Genomic DNA, 27,846 nt, shown 5'->3' with positions numbered 1-27,846 from the left:
TTTTATCCAATCTAAAAGACAATATACGACAACATGACAAAATATTATATAGGCTATAGAATATCTACACTAATGCCCATGAGACAGTATACTTTATATTTAAAGTTTTTTCAAAAAGTTTAGGATGATTTATATTGACGTTTTATTCTGAAGTAAGTAAAACTATTATATAAAAATAAAAGAAGGAAGGAGGGCCATTAAAACGGAACTTCATATCTAAAGCCCAGTTGACCAATCAGAGTGTTAGTTCGCTCAGCTTAGCTCCTCCCCTTCGCTTCCCCTGCTGTAGGCGCCACCTGCGAAAACACGTCTGTTTATAGAAATATTGTGATCGGTCTCTTTCTCGGTTATTATGGATCAAAAAATATCATCCTGTCATGCTGTCAAAACCTGTGACATTTACCAGGACTAAAGAGGCACTTGCACAGTTCCGAAAACTTCAGCTGTGTTCTAAATGGTAACGTTAGGCTATGCTTTGCTTTAGTTTCATAATGAAAGCAGCTCGGGTATCCTGGTCCTGTTAACAACAGGCCAAAAACTTAGTTTCTGTCTAATCAAAGTCATTTTAATATGATTTTGCAGCTCATCTCTCAGGAGGGAGACGGTAAGCCTTGGACTCAATGACCATATACTTTGCTGGTGAAGTAAATTAGCAAATTATTGCCATACTGATTCGCATCGTGCGTATCCGAATCTGCTCTTATTTAACTTATGGGTTGCATCTTTAGGATGTCATTGTCATGAATATTTCTCTATCAAATAAACATACTTTTAAAACTGTTACACTCATATATGACTGATATATGACATTTTCTGTATAAGTGCGTTTGTGTGTATCACTATGCATATATATATATATATATATATATATATATATATATATATATATATATATATTATATATAATACTGTAGCGTAGTCTATATACACACACTATATATATATATATATATATATATATATATATATATATATATATATATATATTATACTGTAGCGTATCCTATATACAATACACACTCAAACACATACATACATGCATGCATACATGCATATTACTGTCTGGTATTTTTTTGATAAAGCCTATTTTTTTTTTTAAATCACAAACATCGAATCTTTCATTGAAGTAAATTATTTGAAGATGTGAGGAAAATCTCTTTATGAAATGTTTTTCTCTAATACATGTTGGCACCCTTTTTTTCCATACTTTTTTTTCAACCTCTTTTTGCCAAGATAACAGCTCTGAGTTTTCTCCTATAATGCATGAGTTTGGAGGAGAACACCTGACAAGAGGATCTCTCCAGATCCTTCAGATTCCCAGCTCCATGTTGGCGCTTCTTGTCTTCAGTTCCCCCTCACTAGAGGGTTTAGGTCAGGAGACTGGGATGGTCATGGCAGAAGCTTAATGTTTTGCTCAGTGACACATTTTTGTGTTGATTTTGATGTTTGTTTTGGATTATTGTCCTGATGGAAGATCCAACCATTGGCCAATTGATTTCTAGCAAAGGTCGTCTTCATCTGTTGGTATTTGATAGAATCCATGATGCCATGTTTCTGAACAATATGTCCAGGACCTCTGGCAGAAAAATAGACCCACAACATTAAAGATCCAGCAGCATATGTAACTGTGGGCACGGGGTACTTTTTATCCCTGTTTGCACCAAACCCATCTGGTGGGTTTGCTGCCAAAAAGCTCTTTTTTTAGTTTCATTTGACCATAAAATAGTGTCTGACAACTGAATATGCTGGAGTTTGTTTTTAGATGAGTGCAGAGGATTGTCGCCTCGAAACACTCCCAAATAACGTGGTGATAGGTGCTGTTTGAGATGTTTTTTAGGCTTTCTGACCCCAGGGCTCAACTAATCTCTGCAATTCTCCAGCTGTGATCCGTGGAGGAGTCTCTGGCCACTCAAACGTTCCTCCTTGCCGCGCATTCACAACTTTTCCTGTTGATTGGAACTTCTTGTTGCCCTAATGGTGGAAATAGAAATGTTCTTACAGCCGAGCTTTACTATTTTGTGAAGCTCAACAATCTATTGCTGCACATCCGTGGTTTTACCTATTGTTATGGATGGTTGATCCATTAACATATTATTTACCTATTGTTATGGATGGGCCTTCAACATCTCAAACTTACTTTCACCTTCCCATAATACTCTTTTCTAACCATTTACCATCGAGTTCATATGTTATTTTTGTCATCATACCCAGCTTTTCTTCACATTTGGCAGTTTCAGATGTGGTTTTATCTTTGAAAGTCTTCTTAAAAGGCCAGCATCTCTCCGTCTTCTCCTCAGTGTTGCAGATGAAACTGGTGTTTGGTGTGTAGTGTTTATTGAAGCTGCCAGCTGAGCGTCTGCTTCTCAAGCTAGAGACTCTGAAGTACTTGCCTTCTGCAGTGTTGTGCATCTGGCCTGTCCACTTCACTCTCTGTCCTGGTTCAACGCAGTTTACTTTCTTCTTTCGAGGCAGTAGTACATGCGATAGCCTTCATCTCTCAAATGAACGACAAACTGATGATTTTCTTGAGAAAGCTGTTTGTTTACAGCCCTTTTTGAAGCTGGAGTTTAGGAATGCATGTGTGCTCAATACTCAAAACAAAGCCGTTAAAGTGCTGTCTCTACACTTCATTAAGTAGGACAACCTTTTTAACTGCGCTAAGATAATAAGAAAGGATTCTTTAGTACTAAATGAACACATTACTGTGAGTTCTTAAGAATAGGGTAATGTTGTCTTAGACTGAAGTATTGGCTGCTTTCATCACAGATCAAGATTGAATTACATTAATTTAAACTGTAATAACACCTTTAGTAATGGTGTTTTTGATCAGTTAAGTTACCTTGGTTAACAGAAGTATCACTTTAAGAAAAAAAAAAAGTGTTTTTGATGATTCCAAATGTTCTCTGATCTTTCTCCTTAGCCATTTATTTTGATTATACTACCGGTCAAATGTTTGGAAGAATTAAGATTTTGTAATGTTTTTGAAAGAAGTCTCTTATGCTGCTCACCAAGGCTGCATTTATTTGACCGTAAATATTGTGAAATATTGTGAAATAATTTAAAAATGCAATTTATTCCTGTGATGGCAAGGCTGAATTGTTAGCATCATTACCCCAGTCTTCAGTGTCTCATGATTTTTCAGAAATTATTCTAATATGCTGATTTGGAGCTAAAACAAAATGACTTATTATCATTGAACCGGATGTGTTGCCTAATTTTTTACCATTACAAAGTTTGGCGTAATTATTTTTTAAAATTAATTTTTAATTAAAATGTTTAAAATTTTATATTTTAAGAAGTGTAGCCTATACTTTTATTCAGCAAGGACAGATTAAATTGATCGAAAGGGACAGGAAAGCCTTTTATAAGGGTTCAAAAGATTTCCACTTCAAATAAATGCCATTCACTGAACTTTCATCAAAATATCCTGAGAAAAATGTATCATGGTTCATATATCATGTATATGTTTAAAGTGTACAGTATATGTAAAATGTACATTTCTAAAATGCCTTAATTGTGCAAGTTTTTTATTTATTTTTTACAAAAAAGTGTGTAAAAGATCATGTCAAGTGACACTGAAGACTGAAGTAATGGCTAAAGAAAATTCAGCTTTGCATCACAGAAATAAATTATATTTTAAAGTATGTTAAAATAGAAAACCATTATTTTATATTGTAATATTTCACAATATCACTGTTCTGTATTTTTTTTATCAAATAAATGGAACATTGGTGAGAACAAGAGACTTCTTTCAAAAACAATAAAAATAGTAATGTTTTTGACCGGTACTAATATATATATATAAATATATAATTGTTTTTCCACTATTTCACCCAGCCCTGATAAGTATACAGAATAATAAAGTATGCATGTGGTCTGTCCTATAGGTCTTGTGCTGGACCTCATGCTGGTGATGGTTGCACTGTGTGCCAAGGTCCTGCTTGGGTGAAAGACTTTCGAATCAACAAACAGCTCTGTAACATAACAGAGTTATTCTGCAAGCTGGAGTCCCTCCTGAAGTCACCAAGTAAGACAAGACCTTCACATCATGACATCAAGCACCCAATTATAACCATAATACATGTATATTATTATTACATCCCTGGATGTAATGTACACTGAACACTATGGACTTCTTAAATTGATGTTCCTTTTTTTTTTTCAACACCCAAATCCCCAACTGAACTTTGAGCTTGATAATGACTATAATTATGCAATGTAATTTCCCATAGTAGCTCTGGCGGTTTCCTCTGAGCTGAGTTGAAGCTCGGGGTGAAGTTGCCGATGGCAGAGAGATGTGCTGTCTGACAGACAGGTCTGTGCCCCAGGGGTCAGGGAGTTTAACGCTGCAGAGGAGATTGAGTTGGTGGAGAGGTCACGCTGAATCTCTCATGCTGGTGCTGCTGTAGCATCAAATACAACAGCTAGGCAGAAGTGTATAACACCACTGGATAAATGTGCTCATTACATCTTTACACAACACACTCCGCTTTAGCTCTGCCAGCATTCTGAGGTTAATGTCAGCTGGGGACTATTTAAATAGCTACTATTTAAAATAATGTCAAAGCTCACTGTTCTTTCAAAGGTTTCTTTTTTGAAGCTTAAGGGTCAATGACAAATCAGGAAGTCGTAGATGATTAAAGGGAGACATCTTTGGAAGTAAAATAAATAAATATATATACCGTATAAACCACAACAACAAGATTTAAATACTTGATTTAACCATCAAGTAAAAAACGAAACATTTTATTTTCCTTGAACACAAAACATATTTTTTTTTAAGGCTAAAAGAATAATAAATTCAGTAACACCAAATGGAAAAACCAAAAGGAAAATGTTTTATAGTGTATATATATATACATATATATGTCTGTATATGTGCCTGTGTGTGTAAATTATTATTATTTTCTTTTGGTTATTCCATTCAATATCTAAAAAACATTGAAAATTAACCTTTTCCTGCAAATGACTTCGTGCCATTTGCTTGGTTTTAAAGCAAACTGTTTTGTTTTTGTTTAATCTACTTAATATTTTTTTAAGATCTCTTTTTTTATTTTTTTTATCGTTTTATTATTATTTTTTCTTCTTTTTTATATACCTTAGCAATAACACTGCCTGAACATGTTTGACTCAAAATTCGGTTTAGGTATTATTTAGGAGTTCTTTTTTTACTACTACTACTATTTTATTATTATTATTACTTCATCTACGTTTATTGTTAAATAGGTGTATTCAAGTCATTGCTGGGTATGGAATTTGATTTGAGCAATTTCCAGGTCTGGATAAGTATGAAAAACTATCTGTGTTTCCAGACTACTAAATACCAAAAATAGTGATAGCCCCTATTCCGTTTTGTAAAATATAAAGTTATTAAAAATAATTGCATCTTACAAGCAGAGTGTTTTCATGGCATAAGTTCAGTGATTATTTAGTGGTTGTCGAACACGACTGAATGAATTCAAGGTGCACATTTTCATAGTGCATATATGCAGTTTATAAAGTGTTTTAATTTTCCTCTCATCATGGAAGCGAAGGTTATCACTTCGAGAAAACCATATTTAAAAATATCAAAAAAATATTTACAGATGATTTTACTAAATACCAAAAATAGTGATGAAAATAATGCTAAATGAATCTTTTAAATTAAATGTAATCTGAAAAATCATTTGGAAGGAGGTTTCGAAAATGTAAGTATGGAATTTTAAATGGAAAATGTGTAGGAACCCTCTCATTTTGTCCTTTGATATAATACTTTAATGTGCTCAACATTTGACTTCCTGAGATGACTATTTTGTAATAATTAATTTTATTCTCTTTAGCCACGGCCTCTGATGCCGTACAATCAGAAGAGGGCTCTATCCCTAAGAATAAGAAGAACGTCAAGATATGGTTTAGCCCAAAAAGTCGCAAAATACGCTGCTGTATCGAGAAACCCGCTGGATCAAACAAATCAAATGGATTCCAGGGAACGGAAGCCACTTCGTCCGAACCTAAGGACCTGTCTGTGTTCAACTTCACCTCTTCCTCCCAGGAATCTGGCTCATCCACTCCTCCACGGGGGAACGGAAACAAGAAAACAAAGAAAAGAAGGAGCCAAGTCTACAGACAAGCCAGCGGTGGTCAAAAACCCACAACACGGACTCAGACTATGCAGGAATGTAAGAGGCTGAAGCTAGAAGCTATCAATAAGCATTGGGCCATTGGAAAACAAGCTGCTATAGACATGAAGGATGAAGAGCATGAGAAAGAGAGCTCTGGAGATGAATACAGGAGGTCTGGTAAGAGAGTTTCTTTCCTTTTCCCTCGCAGCCAGCCCGAGGAGACTCATAAGACTCCTCACCAAGCAGAGAATCAAATTCCCAGTCCCCAAAAAAGCATATTAAGCAATATGGAAATTGAAAATCGTGAAAAGCAAAACTGTGCAACTTTGAGTTCATCATATCATGATCAACAGGTTGTGCCTACCACTGATATCCCACCAGAATCAAGTGAAAATGCTCCAGGGCCTCCTCAGCCTTCCCTTCCTGGAACTGGTAAGAGAACAAGAGAGAATCAGGACAGTTCTGGTCCGCAGCATACGCCAAGACAACCCAGAAATTCAGGACGGAAGAATAGGTTGTCTAAAGAAGGAACTGAAGACCCCTCTCAGAGGAATGTGAAGCCAATCACACCAGCTACCCCTGACCTCAGGAGGAAGTCTTCCAGTGTGAGACGAAATCAGACAAGTCCCGCTTTCATGAAGAGGAACCACAACGGAGAGACGCCACTGCACTTAGCTGCCATAAAGGTTTGCGTTGACTTCCTTCCACACATCTACACAGTGGTTTGTTGGCATCTGTTTGACTAGCTTCAACGAAATGAGATAAATTTGTGCTAAAATAGTGCCTTTGATATCAATACATGGAAAACATTTTTTTTCTCTTTTTTTTAAAGTTAAGTAGGAATACACATTATATTGCTTATTTTATTAAATGAATTATTATTGGATGATATTTGATAATTGCAAACAGTATAAGCACAATCATTTTTTTTTATATCTGCCATTTACCACTTTTTAAGTATCAGACAGAATTTTAATAATAAGCATCCCTTTTGTTACCTCAAAAGTTGCATCGGTGTAAGCATTTTGTTATTATAGAAATAATGTAAAAATTTCTGAAATAATGTAAAATACCACTAAATAAAAACATAAACATAAGCCCCAAAAAACGTTTTTTATTTTCACTCATCACTCCACAAAAATGCTTAATAAGAACAAGATTGAAAAATATAAGTATAAACTAAACTTTAAATGCAGTGGCATTCATTATAAAGAATATTTATTATAAAAGCTTTGACTAATTTAATTTATGGTGATACTAAATTACTGGCATGTTGGAAATGCGCTATATAAAACAAAAAACAATCGCACAAACTGTGTAAATTATAAATGTGTGGAGAGATGAGATAACTGAAAGCCAAGAGATGAATCATTTCTGTACGACTGTGTTGACCAACATAAAGTCTTTCACCAAATTCAAAATACATAGTTAATGATTTTTGTTAAAGAGTATTTTGTCTGCGTGCTTGGCGTTAATTGCATTATATAAGTTGCAGTTTTAAATTATAAAAAAATGGCACTATTTGCAGAATGTATAAGCCTATTTCTTTTTATTCTAACTATGCACAATTATATAGCTGCATTTTATTATATAAGTGTAGTTTTCCCCCCTCCTGTCCATGTCACCAATTTGTGCGTCACAGAACCAGCAGTTTAAATCCACTATTTATTACCGCACTTCTTAACTCTTATCTGAGATTGTTCTTTGTTAGTATTCCAGCTGCGAGTCACTTTGACTACTTAATGATGGATGCTAGGTCAGTGTTTGAGTCTGGTTGATCAATATCTACCACGGATCTTTTGACCCTGGTCTTCTCTACAGGGTGATGTGGAGGAGGTCCGTAAGCTCCTTGCTCAGGGAGCTGACCCCAACCTGAAGGACAACGCAGGCTGGACACCACTGGTGAGCGAAAAGAGCTTACACACAATTCAGTATAAATATTTTACACTGCCTTGTCTCTTGTTCGAGGTTGTCTGGGCTGAAAATGGTTGAAAAGCTTTTCCTTGTTTGTACAATAAAGTGTGTTATCCTAGCAGAACGCTGCATGTCCACTCAACTGTCTTAATAGATAATGTAGATTTCACCATTTCCTTTCCATGTTTGTGGTAGTCTTTGAAATGTTTTATGCATACCATATATATATATATATATATATATATATATATATATATATATACACATATATACACAAGGCATTTTATGTTATTATTATTATTATTATTTTTTTTACATATGTCAGATTGGGGCAAGTTGTCAAGTGATAAGGATTATACATTTAAATAGTTTTATGGTTTTGGCCAAAACAATGGTTTGATATTTTTATCTTTTTATGAAATGTTTTGTTTTTCATAGTTGTTTTGCTGTTTAAATTATGCTTATGCTTATTGGCAGGGTCCATTGTGAAAACATACTCCATATAGTGTTATAGACGATGCTTACCCCATATAGACCGTTCAGTGAACTGTATCTTTCTTTCCTGAGCAACACTGGTGGATATTTTTGTACCATAGCTTTTTTTGTAGCCAAGACTCCATGGTTTGTGACACCACAGAAATGTACTTTAAAAAAAGTAAACACACCCTGAGAAATATTCACTGGAGTGCGACCCTTAGATCTGGTCCCATATATTTGAAATTGTACTTTACAAATGTATTTTACAGTTTAAATAATATATCATTATTTCTTTCACAGTAGGCTACTGAGAATTGGGAAAAGGAGTCTTGACAGTTAAATCATAAATTTTCTATGAAAAACCTTTCAAAACTGGAATAATGAACCACAACATGTTCGAAGTTTCTTAAAGTAAAATCGCTGCACATATATAACTGCATTTTCCCCAGTCATAAATTCCACAGGTCTAGCTTAAAGACATTTGCCAAGCTGTTGATTCTGGGGAACTATTGGGTCAAGATTATTATAATAATGCTCTCACTCTTCTAATCCTTCAAAATATGATAGAATATTGTTGTACTAAGGCAATTATGTATTATCGTTGTGTTTTGTTTTTGCAGCACGAGGCCTGTAATCTCGGTCATCTGGGAGTGGTGGAGGAACTGCTTCAGCAGGGGGCGCTGTTGAACACACCAGGTTATCAGAACGACTCTCCACTGCATGATGCCATCAGGAACGGCCACATAGCGGTGGTCAAGCTCTTGGTTGAACGAGGCGCGTCCCAAAGTGTTCTGTGAGTACTTGACTCCACATTCTCTCACCTGATCAAAAACTGAAGCAGTCACCAGAAGCTGAGGTTTGGTTGAATATTCAATTGGGTGGGGGGGATATGGTATAACCATAACTTTGTATATTTGTGTGTGTGTGTGTGTGTGTGTGTGTGTGTGTGTGTGTGTGTGTATATAGTTATTTGTATTTTTCAGTTTTTGTGATACTTTTTTATAATAAAAAAAAAAAAACCTTAACCCAAACTTTTGAATGATTGTGTATCACAATTTCCACAAAAATATTAAGCAGTGAAAGATACATGTACACACTGCCGGTCAAAAGTCTGGACTGTAAGGAGTGTTTTTTTTTGTGGAAAATTATGTGAAATTAAATATTTGTATTATCAAATGAGATGAATTTCTTTTATATTAAATTGTTTATTAATTTGTTTTAATTTTTTAAATAAACAAAAAATATAGGATTTGTCATAACATAAATACACATCTTGCATCAAACTCTAATCAAAACAATACAACTAATACTATTAAATTAATAGTTGTGAAGGAGTCAACATATCTGCATTTGACCGAGTCAGCACTACAAAAGATGTTGCAAAATCTCTACAAGTTTAAAAAATGAACTACAAAATGTCTACCGTTGCAACATTATATGTTCATATCTCATATCTTGTGACTGCGCCGTTGTGTATACCTGGTGTAGAGATGTTCGGGAACTTCTGCTCCGCTTCTTCCCTCATGCCCTTTATCTTAATGAACTCTATTTCCCCAAGATTGGCAGCAAACCCAGATGCACGAATACTCATCCCGAGAGTTCTCTGTATACGTCTCTGCGTCTCTTTTTGTCTGTCTGCCCTTTGTACATTGATTGACTAGTGCTGTGCTGTACATTGGGAGAGCATAAAGCATCAGCAGATTTATGCTTCGTTAGTCAATGGTGAAGTGAAGCATCAGCTCTGTCATAGAAGCACCGCACAGAAGCAATCCACTCCTGTCAGACGTAATCAATCACTTTCACTCCTTGCGGTCTGGAATCGGAGACGTGGGGCTGTGGAGGGAACTGCTGTGGGCAGAGCCTCCGCTGTAATGTGTTGTATGAATTGACTGGCACATCCCTGCTGTACCAGCAGTAATCTTTAATGCGTTTCAGAACAGAAAAGACGCTTCTTGGGGGACCATGCAGGTAGCAAGTACAAGCAAGACCGAGCCGGTAGACCGAGTTGTCTGCTGTCTACATAAGCAGCACCTAACTGTCACAGGACATCATATGTGACTGATTTGGAACGTTCTGCATAGACAGCTACTCGCAGAACATCACACAAACAGCGCTTTGTTTATATTCACAAACATATATATATATATATATTAGGGGTGTGCAAAGCAGCCGCTATTTGTATCTGTATTTGTATTTGTTGAGGGGGGGAAAGTATTTGTATTTGTATTCGAGTAAAATTCAAAATAGGCGTAAAAATCGTAATCGTAAAAAAAATTTTTCCGTTACACTTCTAATTTACGTTATGTGTAAGTATTCTTTAATTATATCCATTATAATAATTATGGATATGCAATATTGGTTGATGTTTTTTCCATAAATCCAGCAATGAAACAAGGAATGTCATTGAAAAGAAAATAACATAACAGCCATTACCTCATCCATGGTTAAACAACAACTAATAAAATACCATTGTGAACATTATGAAGCCGACAGCCTTTATCTTGCTGTCTGCAAAAGACAGAGTAACTTAAACGTGCCATATAACTCCCACACGTGCATACGATTCGACACAACTACACAAGCATTTTTAAACTTTTTAACCGAACGTTAACGTTACTCTGTCAACAGCCTATTGTCTAAATTACCGCACTAAACAGAGGGAGCATGAGAGCACCCGACTGCAGACGTCAATAATGCAGCGTAATGGAATAATCTCCCGATCAAACTTCGCTTCTCGAAAGTTATAAACTGCCTCAGGAACCCAGTTAAGGTACAAACATCTATTCAACAAAAATAGTAATGGAGTTAAGTGTTTTTTTGCTCAGCCGAGCGCTCTCTGTTGCTGTGTGGAGCAGCCTGTGTCCGTCACTCACTCACTCATCCGGGCGTGCACTGCGGTCTCACGAGGAAACGCAGCTTTTTGATATAAAGTTTTTCTTGTTCCCGAATACAAATAGTTTTTTAAAGTATTTGTTCGAAATAAGTATTTGTAAAAAACATGTTATTTGTGCCTTTCCGAATACCGTATTCGGGTTCGGCTCCACCCCTAATATATATATATATATATATATATATATATTAATATATATATATATATATATATATATATTAATATATATATATATATATATATATATATTAGGGCTGTCAAACGATTAAGAAATTTAATCGCGATTAATGTCATAGTTAACTCGCGATTAATCGCACATTTTTTATCTATTCTAGATGTCTCTTGATTTATTTTTGTCCCATTTCTTTTTTTCTCATTTTAATGCTCTTATCAACATGGAAAAGTGGATCGGCTTGCTTTGTGCAAATGTTTTTTTTATTGAAAACAACATTGGCATATACTGTGTTCAATTTCACACTAACATTCTCACTTGGAGCAAATAATCTCTCACACAATGTAACACTGTCCATCAATAAAAGGGAGAAATAAATACTGACGAGGTAACGTTACTGATATTGATGAGTGGGCGTAGAAACGCATCAGCTGTGTGTGTGCTTGGCCATCAAGTGGACTGAACGTGCTGCGATGATAGCTCAGTTCACAACGACAAAACACACAGATCACTTTGATCTTGTCAATTGAACCATTTGGCAACTTTTTAAAAGTAAACTTTCCATTCAGATTCTTATTGGCATCCATTTCGGCGTCTCGCGCTCATCATTCATTCATCCATTCAAAATGTAACGTTAAAGGGGTTCGCACACCGGACGAGATTTACAATTCGAACTCATTATTCTCTATGAGTGTACACACACCGGCGGCGCCATTTGTAGTTTTTATTGCTGGCCATAAACTGAGAAAGTGTGCGTCCGATGTGCGATACGAGTTGTTGCTCGGCGCTGCGCTTCTTGTCCACTCTTTGGCCGGTTCGCAAGCCCAAACAAGTGTGTGCGGCGTGTCTGTTGTTTTGTTTCTGGTCTAGCCTAGATCCGGTGTGGTGTTGTAGTTTTAATAACGTTACTAGTTGTTGCAAAAGCATGTGGAAAAACCGACAAAGTTTGCTAGGCGTTATTCTCGCGATAAAAAAATTGACGCCGTTAAAATGGGTTTGGGTTAATGCCGTTAATAACGTGTTAACGGACAGCCCTAATACATTGTCTCTAAAATAACTCTTTTCTATTTTAAAGGGGTCATGACATAAAAAATTGTCTGATTGTCGGTATCTGCAACACCATTGAAAAAGCTATGCTGGTCAACCACTAATCTTTTACATTTTTTCAGCTTGGTGCAGTGCATTCTGGTCTTAGGTGTTTTAGGAGGCAGCATAATTAAGATTCCATGACACTTAGTAAGGCAGATCACCAGGCTCTGGAACACAACAGCTGTGTACTAGTTGGGAAATTTAGATTGATTGGGCTTGCATAAGCTTGATTTGTTTTGTTGATCTGATCCGAGCGAACTTCTTTCTTTCAGTCGATGAGATCTGGTTAGCTCTAGTGCTTAGCGCCACCATTCTTGATTGCTTCGGTTATGTAGACAGGAACAGCTGGAGCACCTCCGAGGACTAATTTTCACATCTCCATCGATCTGTGATTCATTGGTCCCTTTTACCGTTGGCATCTGTGTCTGATTTGTCAACTGCGAGATAGATGCAGTTGCTGAGAGGTTTTAGCTTACTAATATCACTCTTTAACCGCATGGAGTGTCTTATTTTGCTGGAGGTGATGAATGCACACCTCCCCTTTATCAGTATGGGTAACACACACGCGCATGTATGTGGCGTCTGCGTATGAGACACGTTGGCATTATTGGATTTTCACTTTTTTGAGATTAGAAGCTGTGTGCCGTCCTAAACAAAATCATTTACATCCAATGGGAGTGTGAAGAGACTGTGGGCTTGTTTGGGGGGTGTGGGGTGGCTCATGAATCCAAATGAAATTTTATGGACCAGTGGACCTCTTAATTGCCCCCCAGGTGTTATCTGTGCTAAAGCTTAATCTCAACATGCATCCCTCTCGACTTTCTTTCATTTCCACCTCTCTTTCCCTAACAGCCAACAGGGACAAATGATCCGACGAGGGCCCGTCACATACTGCTTGCCAAACTGATCCTTTTCGGGTTTGTCCTAGGCCTTAACCTCTTGCTCATCTGATAGTTTTGCATACTAAGTGAGTTGCACTGTTTAAACGAGGCCGTAATCTGCAAACATTTGAGTATTTTGAGGCCCTGTCCCTAATGCCACCCTCAAATGTCCTACGCTTTGGCGCAAGGCAGTGCAGACCTGGCGGGCACTAGTCAGCAAGATCATATTATAAAAGCGTATACATTTGTGACACACTTTAATTAACTTGCTTTGGCATAATTATAGTAAATAAATAACGCCTCTTATGTTACACAGGGTTGCATTTATTAGATCATAAATGGTTAAAAATAATATTGTGGAATATTATTACAATTTAAAATAACCTTTTCTATTTGAATATCAGTTGATATTTTAATTTTCAGCATCCATTACTTTTTCAGTGTCATAAGATCCTAACTCCTTCAGAAATCACTCTAGTATGCTGATTTGGTGCTCAAAAAACATTATTTACCAATGTTGAAAACCGTTGTGCTGCTTAATATTTGGGTGGAAACAAGGATTCTTTGATGAATGGAAAGTTCAAAAGAACAGCACGTGGGTGTAGTAGATTTTTTTTTAAATAACACAAGCATCTTTACTGTCGTATTTCATCAATTTACCGGTAATGCTTTTTTTTTGTGCTAAAATGATACTTTATATTAACAAACCTTGATGGTTGCAAACAGGTACGCAGGACACGGATAACTATACAGAACGGCAAAAAGTCCCATAAACTGTGGTAGCAAACAAAAATCCCATTTATTTAAACAGAAACACTTCTTTTTCATTATTTATAATAAACTACCGGTAATTAGGAATTTTGCCAGCTACAGCAGTGTGCAGGAAAATCATCTTGATTTAAATACTTGGGAGATTCATAGCAATTCTAAAATCTTTAGTGATGAAAAAATAAAGATTTTGTTTACTTGCACTATTATAAATACAAAAGTTATCCAAGAAGAACATTACCGGTACATCAAAATTATGAGTAATATCTCTGGCTTATTTTTAGCCAATTAACTCTTTCCCCACTAGGTTTTTTTCTTCTTTTTTTCTTCTTTTACAAAAGTTGGCAGTTGTATGAATATCTGAACATGCAATATATCGAAAGAATGAACAGAGCCTCTCCTTTTAAACAAACAAACAAAAAGTTTTTTATCAACACTTGAATGTGGGTAAATATCATAAAAAAGCAACATTTTGAGCAAAAAAGCTGAGAAAATCGTGTTTTTGTCAAAGACTACATCCAGATCAGATTCAGAACGATGATCAAAGTAGATGGAGTAGATCGAGTCCATCAACACCCCTAAAGCTTCACAGTCCTATAGCTCGTCCTGGGTCGACATTTCATTCAGTAACATTAGGCAGTTTGGATGTATATGCTGTTTAATGTTGATGATCGTGTTATTTTACATATGCTTCTGCTTACATAGATATTGCTTGTTTCTGCTTCTTCTTTACATGTCTTTTGATAAGGAGGTTCAGTACTTTCAGAAGATGCCTAATAGCGCCCTCTACCGTATAACAGTGAAAACACGGAAAGCCGGAAATTTCCATCAATTGCGGGGAAGCATTGTCTCATAAATGACGGAAATTCCCGTCAATGGTGGGGAATGGCACAAAGGGGGTATTTTGTGAGCTCCTTTTTAAGTCACTAAATGATGAAAGGGACATTTTACATTCTTCTGCCATTTATTTGTGCATTGCTTTGAAGTTCACAAAACAAATCCACAAAGTGCACCATTTTGTGAGGCTTATTTATTTCAGGTTGATTGAAGCACCAACTTTTCTATGTGCACAATGCATTAGCAGGCATAACAGAAAAACATCTAGAGGATACACAGTATGTCAAGTATGTCCTTGAAGATGTTTTTCTTTTCAATAAAGTGTACTTTGCATAAACTATACATATGTCTGTGTTTCCCAGAAATATGCTTGGCCTGCGGCCGGTGGATTATGCACTGACTCCAGAAATGCAGGAGGTCCTAAGAGTGGCCCCGGAAGCTTTAACAACCACTCTGAGGCCCCGCGCCAGCCTCAATAAGGTACACGACCCGAACCCTCCGCACATACAAACAGACACACTGAAAACAAACAGAAATTGCTGGTATATTTGCACTTTATCTTGTATGTTGCTTTTAGGCCGCATCTGTCAAGAGCATAAATGCAAATGAAGAGTATTATTTGTATTCTTGCAGGCTGCAGGCTGTGTGCGGGAGACGGGTCCAGTGGTTCTGATTGGCAGTCAGCTGACGCAGACTCAGCAGAAGCAGCTCGCCAAAGCCGCTCAACTCCTTGGAGGAAAACAAGTGAAGTCCTTTTCAAGTGCAGGTACATCTCCTTTGAGTTATGTGTAAAGGAATGAGTGGGCGCCGGTGTATCATAGCATGAGTCATTTTAAATCATGGTAATGGTATACTCTACCGTTCAAAAGTTTGGGTTTGGTAAAACATTTTTAATGCTATCTTTATGCTCACCATTGCTGCAATTATTTGATTAAAAATGCAGTCAAAACAGTTATTTAAATTTAATAATATTTCACAATATTACAGTTTTTTTATTTTCGTGATATAAATTTTTTATTTTTGTGATGGAAAAGCTGTATTTTCAGATCATTAATCCAGTCTTCAGAGTCACATGATGAAACCATTGTAATATGGTGATTTGCTGCTCAAGAAACATTTCTTATTACATTTTTATTAATGTTGAAAAGTTGTTCCGCTTAATCTTTGTGGAAACCGTGATAAAAATAAAGTTCAAGAAAACATTTATTTGAGATATAAATCTTTTTTAATCTTGAAAATGTCTTTACTGTCATTTTTGACCGATTCATTGCATCATTGCTGAATGAAAGTATTTGTTTCTTTCATAAAAAATCTATGCATGAAAAAAACAAAATAACAAATGAAGACAAAACCGCTTCATATTATTTAACATCAGATGCAAACCAAATACTCAAAACAGCAAAATTATTATTGATAGTTTTGACTAAATTCTGATTGGAAGAACCACATTCGAAGCCGTTTTAAAATAGCTTTTAATACATTTTGTGAAGTTGAAAATGTCATTTTTCTAACTTTTAAAATCCAGCACGGTCTAATATCGACAATGAACCAATCAAATTAATATGGTGGCAGAATAAGCTTATTTACATATGCATAAGCACATGGGTGTTTATATTACCAATGGTGTAGGATAGTTTATGTGCTAAAAAATCATCGAAACCTAATTTTTCTTCATATAATCATTTAATACATATTATTATGAAATATGCGCCATTTAATCAGAATGTCAGGTCTTAATATTTTTTTTGTGTCTGCTGAGGATCAAACTATTCCAACACCACGTGGACGGCTAAGCCCTTGGAGACGACAACAATGAAACATTTTCTGAGCAGTGAAATGAAGTGTCTCTTCTTTCTTTGCCTTTCTTCCATCACATAGAAGAGCATTACAAGGCATCCAGCTGGAGCATAAGAGGGATATTATGAAATCATACATTATGAAACCAGCACTTTCAGTGACAAATGTTGCTCTCGCAGAGTCTTTCGACTCCTCCAGAAATCACACCAACAGACAAACAATGTGCAGTGTCTCATCTTCTAAGCAATCAAAGTTGAAACAGAGTAGAATTAAAGTAATTGAAGCGGTTTCTCATACGCTGCACATAGCTGAACAAGGGCAAAATGCAATTTTCTCGAAGAATGTAGACTGTGCGTTTGTCACACAACAAAGAGGGGAGCTTTGCGTTTTCTAGAATTAAAATGATCCCTAGGGCTTGGTGAAGTGTAGCATACTACTTCTATATTAGGTGCTTCTATGTAGTGTCTTTGTTTTTCTGATACATCTATTGTGTGCAGTGTTGTATTAAAACTATATGAAAAACAGTTTGGTAAATTAATTAAAACTCAAAATTAAAATATTTACGGAGCCCCTAAAGGAACATGGTGATGGAATAAAAAATATGAGATAAAATGTCAATGCTTTTGCTTTCCCTCGCAAAACTTTTCCGTTCCCTTGAGAAACTTTGCGTTTGCTCGCAAAGAACTCAAAAGTTTCTCGGGGACGCAAAACATTTGCCAGAGAACGCAAAAGCATTTATATTTTCACTTTTTTTTTTTCATCACCATGTCCCTTTGATTGATCATTTTTAAGGCAGCATGAACAACAATATAAAAAATTTAATTGTGTGTAACTGAAATAAGTTGAAAGTTGAAGTACTAAAACTTAAATAAAAATAAATTAAAGATAAATAGAGATTAAAACTAATACAAATGATAACGGCACATAAAATTACTAAAATCTGAAACTATAAAAATAAAGCTATTTCAAAATATTATAATAGTGTATATATAATAGATACTACTAAATAACAACCTGGTTAATCAACAACTTAACTGACAGTATTTTAATTTCACACTGCTTTTCAAATAATCATAATGCCACATCTGATGATCATGAATGAATTCGAGTGATCTTTAGACATAACCAGTGAATATTTAATAATAACAATGCTTAGTTCTCAATAGAAATGAATACAGATGTAATATATTACCACATTTATTTATTTGTTTATTTCTTGTGATTAATTGCTTCACTCTTTGATTAAATGTGTCTCCAGTCACCCATGTGGTTGTACCAGATGTTCCCACCATGCCCTCTACCCTGACCACCCTGCAGGGAGTCCTCAACGGCTGCTGGATGCTCCGTTTCAGCTGTAAGTGCACAGTAATGAGTCAAAGCTTTAGATAAGATAGTTTATGCTTAGTTTGATAAGTTTGCATTAATATTAGTTCTATTCAAATGTCTCTATCTGAACTCTTATAATATAATATAACTTATAATACAGTCCCAAAAGTAATAGGGTTACTTGCACCTGCCAATGTCCAGATTTGCAAACATGCGTTTTGGTGAGCATTTACTCTGTGTTGTTCTTGATGAGCAAAGTCTATTTCGATTGGACAAACCATATGTTTGGAAATGGTTTTCTGTTCCATTTATTGCAGCTATAAATTTAGCATGTGGTCCTTTTCCTGTGAATTCATCAGCGATGGATATTTCCATACGATTTCTCACATCTTCAGTTTAATAGTGAAAATCAATAGACTCCGGTTGAAGCCGTGCCCATTAATTTAGTTCTGATTCAAGTAATCCCTTCCTTTTTTGAGTCTGCCTTCTGTGCTGAATTCATTTTGCTCTATGCGTGAGCAACGTCAGAAGTGCACGGCCGTTCTCGCATGCAGCCTATAGAGGGATCATTGCTGCTGAGGTGTTTGTTCTCCAATCTATCTATTTTTTGATTTTGTTTATTGTTAACATATTTGCTATTAATTTTTTATATCCAGCCCACAGTAGACAACACCTTTTGAGGGCAGTTTTATGGCATTGTCTATCAGTTCTCCCTATAGATACGAACAGTTGTGAAAGCCTTGTGGTGGAAATGTTACTTGCTGGATATAAGAAATGCTTGATGTATCATGATTTAAATCTATAGTGTGTTTCAAGTCAATTTTCACATTCACCTAATTTAAAGCATTTCTAACCTGCTCTAGTTATTATGCAAATTTCTAATAAGGTAAGACTGGGTTAACAAAAGGGACATGAATGAATGCATTACATACGCATGTAAAAACTATTGTCAACTACATACTAAAACTCTAAAACTTTATTATAATTATTATTATAAATATTAATTGTAATATTTAATAGTAGTGATATAAGCAGAATCATATTTAGAATAATAATGGAAATTCTTATTATTTTTTAAGTAATCTTAAAAATGACCATTATTATTTAAAGGAACACTCCACTTTTTTTGGAAATGGGCTCATTTTCCAACTCCCCTAGAGTTAAACATTTTCGAAGCACAGTTACTTGATTATTACGCAGGAATGAGACTATAGTTCCTAGTCATATTGGCCTAGAAAATCACAACTTTTAATTTTCTGTCGGCTTAGTACACAATGTAACTACAGAAGAGTCAAGTTTTAAATAGGAAAAATATCTAAACTCTTTGGTAATTTTTTTCAGTGAGATGCTAACGGTCTAATCAGATTCAATGATCTATGCTAAGCTATGCTAAAAGTGCTACCACCAGACCCGAAGATCGGCTGAATGGATTAGAAAACGGTAAAACTCAACTGTTTAACTCTAGGGGAGTTATTTCCAAAAAAAGTGGAGTGTTCCTTTAAAGCTCCAGTCCGTAACTTTTTTGGGTTAAAAATTATCCAAAATAATTTTTTTGAGCAAGTACATAATCAGCCAGTGTTCAAAACTATCTGCTTGCCTTAGCTCGATTCAAAACAGTAAGCTTGTAATTATGTTTTTAATTGCATTGGTACTGGTGGATTTCCGTGGGAAAATCGAGCATGTCTTTGCGTCATTACATCACATCTATATACATAAAGAAGAGGCTTGTTCGACTTGAACCAGCGCTGCACAGACCGATAGGTTTATGACATCAAAGTACCGCGAGATTTTTCATACGGAGACGTCTGCTCTCTAATCACTCTCGCGGTATTTTTATGTCATTCACCGATCGGTCTGTGCAGTGCCGGTTCAAGTCGAACAAGCCTTGGGTGTCTCTGCTAGTAGGCTATATTGCGTGAGAATGTTGGAGGTGGAGATTTCTAGCCTTTTCTCACAGCATTTGATGTAATTAAACTTATCAATTTGATGGCAATGTGTGAACATCTTGTAACTAAACTTAAAAAACGACTTTCTAAGTTGTCTATGAAAGTCTGTAGACTTCTTTTTATATGAAGGACTCAAAAGCATAAGGAAAATCAAAAGGATGTGACATTTACATGCGTTCCTGATAGCCTCTCTTCCATTCTATGACATATGAAACGAATGCTTAAAAACTTTGACTTGAATGTACGAATATGCATTGAATCACGTTTTCTTGAATGTTATCGTGTGCTTGAGTGCAAGCATCAATAATAAGTTACTGGCTGCAATTAATTTAATGGCCACCGGTGTCGCTAATAACAAGGGTTTAATAACAAGGGTTTCTGAATTCTACATATAGTCCCTTGAAATTGGAGACTTTTTGTTTTTTACCCTTCAATCTTTGCAGCATTACCATGAGATGTTGCATTTTTATTATATCACCATTTAAATGACATTCGCAATGCGATTTTTGTGCAATCATAAAATAATGTCTCAAATGGAAGAATGAGTGAGTGTACATCATTCAGTTTAGCTCTCTGTGTGTGCCACACTGTATGAGCTCTTGATGTTCTGCCTGAGCTTTTCTGTATGGGTCTCCATGGCTCACTGTATCACGGTTCAGTGCCCATGAGTGTGGGAGCTGCCAGCGCCATGATCCACAGCCACCCACCCCACACACGCATGCTGAGCTTCGATGTCTCCCATCATCGTGAATCTAATTAGCTAATATGCTAATGGCTCTTTGGTGCTCGGCTAACAACCTGGCCCTATCGTCCAGAGAGAGAGTCGGATTAACCCTGGGATGTAGCATTTGCACCGCCACCGCCCTCACGGGGTCCCGGGAAATGAACACCATAATTAAAGAGGCAGAGGAAGTGCAATTACAGCTTATGATTACTATGGAGGATTCTGCGTGTGCTTGCACTCGTTCCTATAGGTGTTTTGAGACTATGGGCTTGGCTGGTTATAGAGATAGCGATACACAGTGACACTTTGGATGCAGGAATACTAATCCTGCTAATGGCTCAGTGGCACACTTCCACAACGGAATGCAAAGTTTTAATCTAAAATGGGTTATTCCATTACGATAAGAGACTACAGTGGGATGTGGACAAAAATGGTTGGTTACCCCTCCAATTTGATTTTCATTCCTGGCCCGTTTGCACTTGGTATTGCGTTTATTTTTTTCCATATTAGCATTATAGTTTACTAAAATTATATATTGTATAATAAAATGAACAACATTTTAATAGACTGAATTAAAATTAAAAGGGTTGAAAAGCAAACGTAAGATCATGCTTATTTTATGTTAATAATAATGTTAATAACGTTAAAAATTCTATAAATCATTTTACAATTCCAAGGTTCCAGGCTGTCCTGGAAGGAGTTATGGATGACGAACCGAACCTAGCTGAATAGAGAAGTTGTGATGAAGTGTTGGGTTGGCTGAGATCACATGCTGTTCTGTCTTTGCTAGGGTGAGTTGAAGGTGGTGGTCCTTCATTCAGCAAGAAATGTCTGTCATGCAGACTGAGATGCGGGCAGCTACCATCTGATCATCTGGCTGTAATAAAAGGTAGAGTTGTATGTCCTCAGCATAGGAAAAGACAGGTTTCTGAATGACAGATCCTACTAATGTCTGTTACGGCTGGCTCAAATACCACAACATAAAAGAGGCAAACAACAAATTCTTCAAACATTAAACCAATTTATTTACAAAACAAGAAAACAATTGGTAGATGTAGAAGAGAAGTGGTCCAAGCACTGAGCCCTGAGGCACCCCAGTAGACCACTCACCCTAATAGACACCCTGAAGGATCTACTTGAAAGGTAAGACTTGAACCACTGGAGTGAGATTCCCATTGTCATGAGGGTTGACGGGAGGATCTGGTGGTTAACCATGTCAAAAGAAGCAGGCAGATCCAGCAAGAGGAGTACTGATGATTTGGAAGCTGCTTTTGCCAGTCGCAGTGCTTCAATAACAGAGAGCAAGGCAGTCTCGGTTGAGTGGCCGCTTTTGAAACCAGACTGGTTGTTGTCCAGGAGATTGTTCTGTGCGAGAAAGGTAGAGACTTGCTTGAACGCGACTTGCTCAAGTATCTTAGCAATGAATGGAAGAAGGCATACCGGTTTGTAGTTTTCTAAAAGTGCTGGATTTAAAGTGGGTTTCTTAACCCTTAAACTGGCAAGAGTGGAAAATGATCGACAAAAAGTAATTTAATGTCACTTTATATCATCTGTACTTTAGTAAAACATATCCAAAGGAATTTTTTAAATATTTGATATAGTTTGGATTTTTGGGAGTTTTGCCCTATTATGGTATTAAAAAGCCAGTCATCAATATTTCTATGATTTATTTGTTGCAAAAAAATAATAATATGCTAAATATATTGCATGTATTATATTTCTAAGTGTCCTAAAATTGAGGCATACACATTTCTTGTATTTTTACTGAGCTGAATTGTTTTGTCTTCAACCTCAGGGCAACTCTAGCCCTTGAGGTTCACTGTCCTGCAGGGTTGTTCTACAATAAAATTAGCCGTGTGAAACCCTGCAGTAAAAATGCAAAGATGGAGTTAACTGAGCTTAATAATGTCAGTGTTTTACGAGAATATTAATATTTGCACACATTTTTTAACTCAAAATACATAGATTGAGAAGGGGGACTGTGTACATGGGACCTATAATGATCTTCCCTATAGGACCCCGTTCATGGAACAAGATTTCTACTGATGATCAAAAAATGAGCACATAAAATTTGAACCAAGTCATGTGACCCACATACTAAAAACATACTCCACTATGATAATGATAACAGAACTGGATGAAAAAATCTTTCTTGTGCATTCTACAAGAGATTAAAGAGTATGTATCCTGTGGTGCATGTTGCATGTTTAGGGGTTAAGCAGTGGATTTATCTGAGCCCGTTTAAATGCTGTGGGAAAGGTACCAGTGTGAAGTGCAGGTACAACAGAAGAAGAAATGGCTTGAAGGAGATGAGTGGGAATAGGATCAAGTGGACAGGAAGTAGGGTGATTGGAAAGGATATGTTTGGATACTTCTTCCCCCGAGAGCAGAGAGAAGGATGGGGAGAGAGTGTGTGTTTGCTGTTAATATGTGTTTGTGGTGTGGAGATTTGGCCACTAATAGTTGTTGTCTTTGATGAATAGAAAGTACAAAAGAACAGCATTTATTTAAAAAACAAAACATTATTATCATTTTGTAACATTCTAAATGTATTTACTTTTACTTATAAATGTATTTCAAAAATAAATCTTACTGACCTTTTAAATGTTTGTGTGTGCATATCAAATGTTTTAGTTTATTTTATAACACACACACACACACACACACACACACACACACACACACACACACACACACACACACACACACACACACACACACACACACACACACACACACACACACACACACACACACGGCAAACTCTTATAACCCTGTTTCGATATAAAGGCATATAAGACAGCCTTTCAGTTAGAGAAGCCAATGAGTTATCGAGCTAGCATCTTTTCTCTTCTCTTAAATGGCTTCATAAATATTTTTAGATGCTCTACAAGGTGCTCATTTATTCCCCTTGTCCTTTTTCTGTCATTCTCATTGGAGCAACAGACAATAGCTGCCTGTTACTCTAGAGCTCTTCAGTCAAGAAAGAGCCATTTCAGCCAGACGTACAACTAGGGCAAACCGAGCAGAACGCTATCAAATAGTTGTAAACAAGTTCAGCAGGCGAAAAAGGCTTGTGATGGAGGTTTTGATTTTTATGTGTGTGTGAAGCAGAAGCTGTTTTTTTTTGGACAGCCTTGTGCAGCAGAGAGATCACTTTTAGTATATTGTGCTGAAGACGTTTTGTGAAGAATTTTACCTGACAGAAATAAATAAGAGAGAAAATGAGAGATCATCCCCTCTAGCTGTGCGTCTCCTGCCCTGAAAACCTTGTCCTGCTCTGTTATTTTTTCCAAGTGAAAGTTGTAAAATACAGCATAAGACTTGCAGAATTTAAGTGCACGTTGCATCACTGCTGTTGTACATATTTGCCTTGCAACTTTTACACTTAGAAGTTCACCCGAAAAAGGAAAAATCTCTTTTTCTCACCCTTGTGCTTTTTTTACTTCCCCCATCAAACAAAAAAGATCAGTTTTTTTCCACTTGACTGTCATTCTTCAAAACAGACCAAAAACACAGTAAAATGACTATAATAAATGTATTAGCCACTATATTTTAAGTATTATGTAGCCCAAAATATCTTTGTGTGATAATTAACTCCTTTGATATTCCACAGAAGAAAAAATACCATACAGGTTTAAAATGACATGAGGGTGCGTAAATAATTACAGAATTTTCATTTTTGGTCAACTATTCCTTTAAAATGCTAATGTATAGCAGCTAAGTTGATCTGTAATGTTTCGCTCTCTCACTATCAATCTCTTTTCCAGGGGTGTGTTGTAGCCTTCAGGCAGGCAGCTGGGTCAGGGAGAGCGAGTACGAGGCAGGTGACGGCGCCCTGCGTGCCCGTGCGAACAGAGGCAGCCTGGTGAGTGACAGCCCGACATGTGAAGGGTCTAACAGTTATCGACACATTTTCCTCTCCAGAGAGGAGGAATAATGGCTGAGTGAAACCCTCTCCTGGTCCTGCTCTTTAATGGTCTCTCATTGTCAATCTGCCATGTTGATCTGTTCTCCTCAGGCTGGCTTGGCTTTTATTACTGACTGTGCTATGGATTGTGGCTTGTTTAGAAAGCCACGCACTTCCTCGAGGACAGGGAATTCAAAGGGAGGCAACACGCTTGTGACTTTCTGAGAGGACTGTGCATTGTGAGACAATATAGGGCACTGGTGATCTCCCTAGGCCACGGTGTGCTGCTTAAATGCAATGCAGCAAAGAAGCCAAGCTTGCTGTTCTGCTCCGATTGCTAAGAAGACTCGTGACGCAGTTTAATAGCAGCATCTTTGCAGTCATTTAACATAAAAAACGCAGGGTTTTGGATGCGTGGTAGGACGAGGTGATATTTTCACAATACATTCTTGATTATTTTGATGGTTATGTAAAATTAAGCAACATTTTTAAACATCAAAATGGCTTTACATTCTATTTGTCCATGATGGTTTCTGAAGGCCAGCTGCGGAAGCATTCCTTGTCTTATTACTTGTGATTTATTACGTTCGTATTAGGATGTTTTAATTGCACTTTTGATTCAAACTTCAGTACCAAAAATGCTGCTTGAGAGGGCGAGTTTGAACAAATTCAGATTCAAACTCTGATTTGATGATTTTTGCATCATTACTCAAAAATGATCACAGAAGTTATTGAATATTTTGGTAAAAATATGTGGGTAATTATTGAAGTTTATTACTGTAAATTGGTATATTGGTGCATATATATATATATATATATATATATAAACATTATATGTATAATATATATATATGTATATAAACATATAAACATTAAACATATATATATATATATATATATATATACGGTATATATAGTATATATTGTGTGTATATATATACAGTATACAGTATATAGGAAAATATAGTTACAGTTTTTTTTTTCAAGATTTTTTTATGAATATAACGTTTTTTTCAAATATACCTTTATTTTTATTTTTGTAAGTGTAAAAATCTTTTGTGTCACTTTTGATCAATTTAATTATTAATTCTTTGCTGAATAAAATGAGTAATTTCTTTCCAAAAAAAAATGGAAAGAATGTGTTCCATTTGGTGAATTGTGCAGTTTTTTTGTATGAAATTGTGCAAAGTGCAAATGTGTCCTGGTTATCGTGCAACTGTAATGACCCGACAAGCGTGTGCCAGTGACCCACATCTTACAGGCATCTTACAGCTCCCCTGAGCTGGCATTGTCCCAGAACCATCCAGACCACACCAGAGCAGAAACCTGTCACTTAACCCCAGATGACCTGCCAGATACTTTCATTAATGGCACAGAAAGTGGCTCAGACTTGTACTGAACTATACTGTAGCACTTTCTTTACACCTGCTTTTATCTCTTTATGGCAGGTAGTTAGTTACCCTTTTAGTTGTGAAGTGCTCTATTTTAAGGGTTTCTGTGGTCATGGAATAATCAGGGACATTTTTTATAAAATTCCCTGAAATTTGAATCAAATGTTTAATCAACTAGACACTCTAAAAAAAAATGTATTGGTAAAAAATGATGACCAGTGTTCATGCATCACCTTTAAAATGCAAATATTTCTGTCTGAATTGTGACTTGGCAGTTCGCACACTTCAGAGACATTGAGCTTTGTTGCTCGTGGGAATTGCGGGTTCAAATCTGGCGTGTTTTGTGACCCAGTCAGCTTTCTCCCTCTTTTTTTCCAATAATTTCCTGTCACTTCCACTATCAAAATGGCAAAGGCTCAACGAAATGCCAATAATTACAATGCAGGCCATTTTAGGATGACTTAAATGATTACTCTGGTATTTTATTGATGCTTTATGTACTAAATTGTTCTCCTTTTCTCATACATCTTCAGCTGCCTCCACTCTTTGATGGCTGCTTCTTCTACATGCTGGGCTCCTTCCTCAAACCGCCTAAACATGAGCTCCTTCAGTTAGTGAAAGCAGGAGGAGGTCAGCTTCTGAATCGCCAGCCCAAGCCTGACAGTGATGTCACGCAAACCCTGAGCGCAGCGGCCTACCACGCTCAGCCGGGTTCAGACCAGATTCTCTGCACCCAGTATATCTTATATGATCCTCAGAACTCCTACAAACCCCGGAAGGTCCGGCTAGGTAAGGTGTGGTCGGCTCCATCCACGTGGCTTCTGGACTGCATAGCTGCCTTCCAGCTCTTGCCTGTGCCGGAGCTCTAGACCAACATCTCCTTGCTGTACAACTGTGTTTCAACTTCATGACATCAAATAAAAGCTATTATCTGCATAAAAGAAATGAGTTTTTATCTGTATCTGAAGATAGAGACATCATAATTGCTCTGTTTTCATCACGCTTTTGTATGCGAGGCAAAATAAAGGGCCTGACTATTCCCTGGAGATTCAAGTCACGTGGCAAATCTCTCGAGAAAGTATTTGCACGCCTTTTAGAGTCTATTGTGCCTGTTCTTTTTTTTTTCGGTCAAATTATGCCATCCGAAAGCTAGAAAAAAAATGAAAATGTTTGCCATTGTTAGGATACGACCTATTTGGAGCAGACTCGCGAATTGCGTGCCAACCGCTCAGAGATCTCATGGGATTTTGTTTTATATTCCCCCAGACAAAACTTACATCTTCATCAGACTTTAAAATGCAATGCTAATTGCTTAGATAGCTTTTGTTTAAAAACACACAAATGATATTCATATAGACCAGGACAGATAATGGGATTCTGGCTTTCTGTGACTCTACAGATGATGAGGTGGCATTTAGATTAGATGGAGGGGGGAAATACCAATGGATAAAGAGAAAAAGAGCAATTAATTTTCAAACCTTTGGGGCTTTCAAACAAGCAAGTTTTTGTTTTCTTTGCTCGTTGTTTCTGCAAGGGTTAAAAATGAAAGATTTCTGGTCCTCTTTGGCCATCTCCCAAGACGCGGCTTTCAATGGGATTAGTCAGGGATGCTCCTAATTGCTA

At 36.6% G+C, this 27,846-nt stretch overlaps 1 protein-coding gene across 2 annotated transcripts; it reads left to right on the top strand.

Annotated features, from left to right (window-relative positions):
- Window positions 1-226: 226 nt before the first annotated feature.
- Window positions 227-27,183, top strand: bard1 (BRCA1 associated RING domain 1). Of its 2 annotated transcripts, XM_079618682.1 has the most exons (10): window positions 227-457; window positions 3,888-4,027; window positions 5,820-6,787; window positions 7,923-8,003; window positions 9,113-9,285; window positions 15,492-15,609; window positions 15,763-15,895; window positions 18,185-18,280; window positions 24,693-24,790; window positions 26,757-27,183. In XM_079618682.1, exons 1-10 carry the CDS (start codon window positions 378-380, stop codon window positions 27,090-27,092), a joined length of 2,223 nt encoding a protein of 740 aa, XP_079474808.1. In that variant the 5' UTR covers window positions 227-377; the 3' UTR covers window positions 27,093-27,183. The 2 variants fall into 2 exon arrangements, with proteins under 2 accessions (XP_079474808.1, XP_079474809.1); XM_079618683.1 differs by lacking the exons at window positions 24,693-24,790; window positions 26,757-27,183 and adding an exon at window positions 21,713-21,811.
- Window positions 27,184-27,846: the final 663 nt, after the last annotated feature.

Source organism: Phoxinus phoxinus (assembly GCF_949152265.1).
Source record: "Phoxinus phoxinus genome assembly, chromosome: 7".
Classification (NCBI taxonomy): domain Eukaryota; kingdom Metazoa; phylum Chordata; class Actinopteri; order Cypriniformes; family Leuciscidae; genus Phoxinus; species Phoxinus phoxinus.
This window is presented reverse-complemented; position numbering and strand designations above follow the sequence as displayed.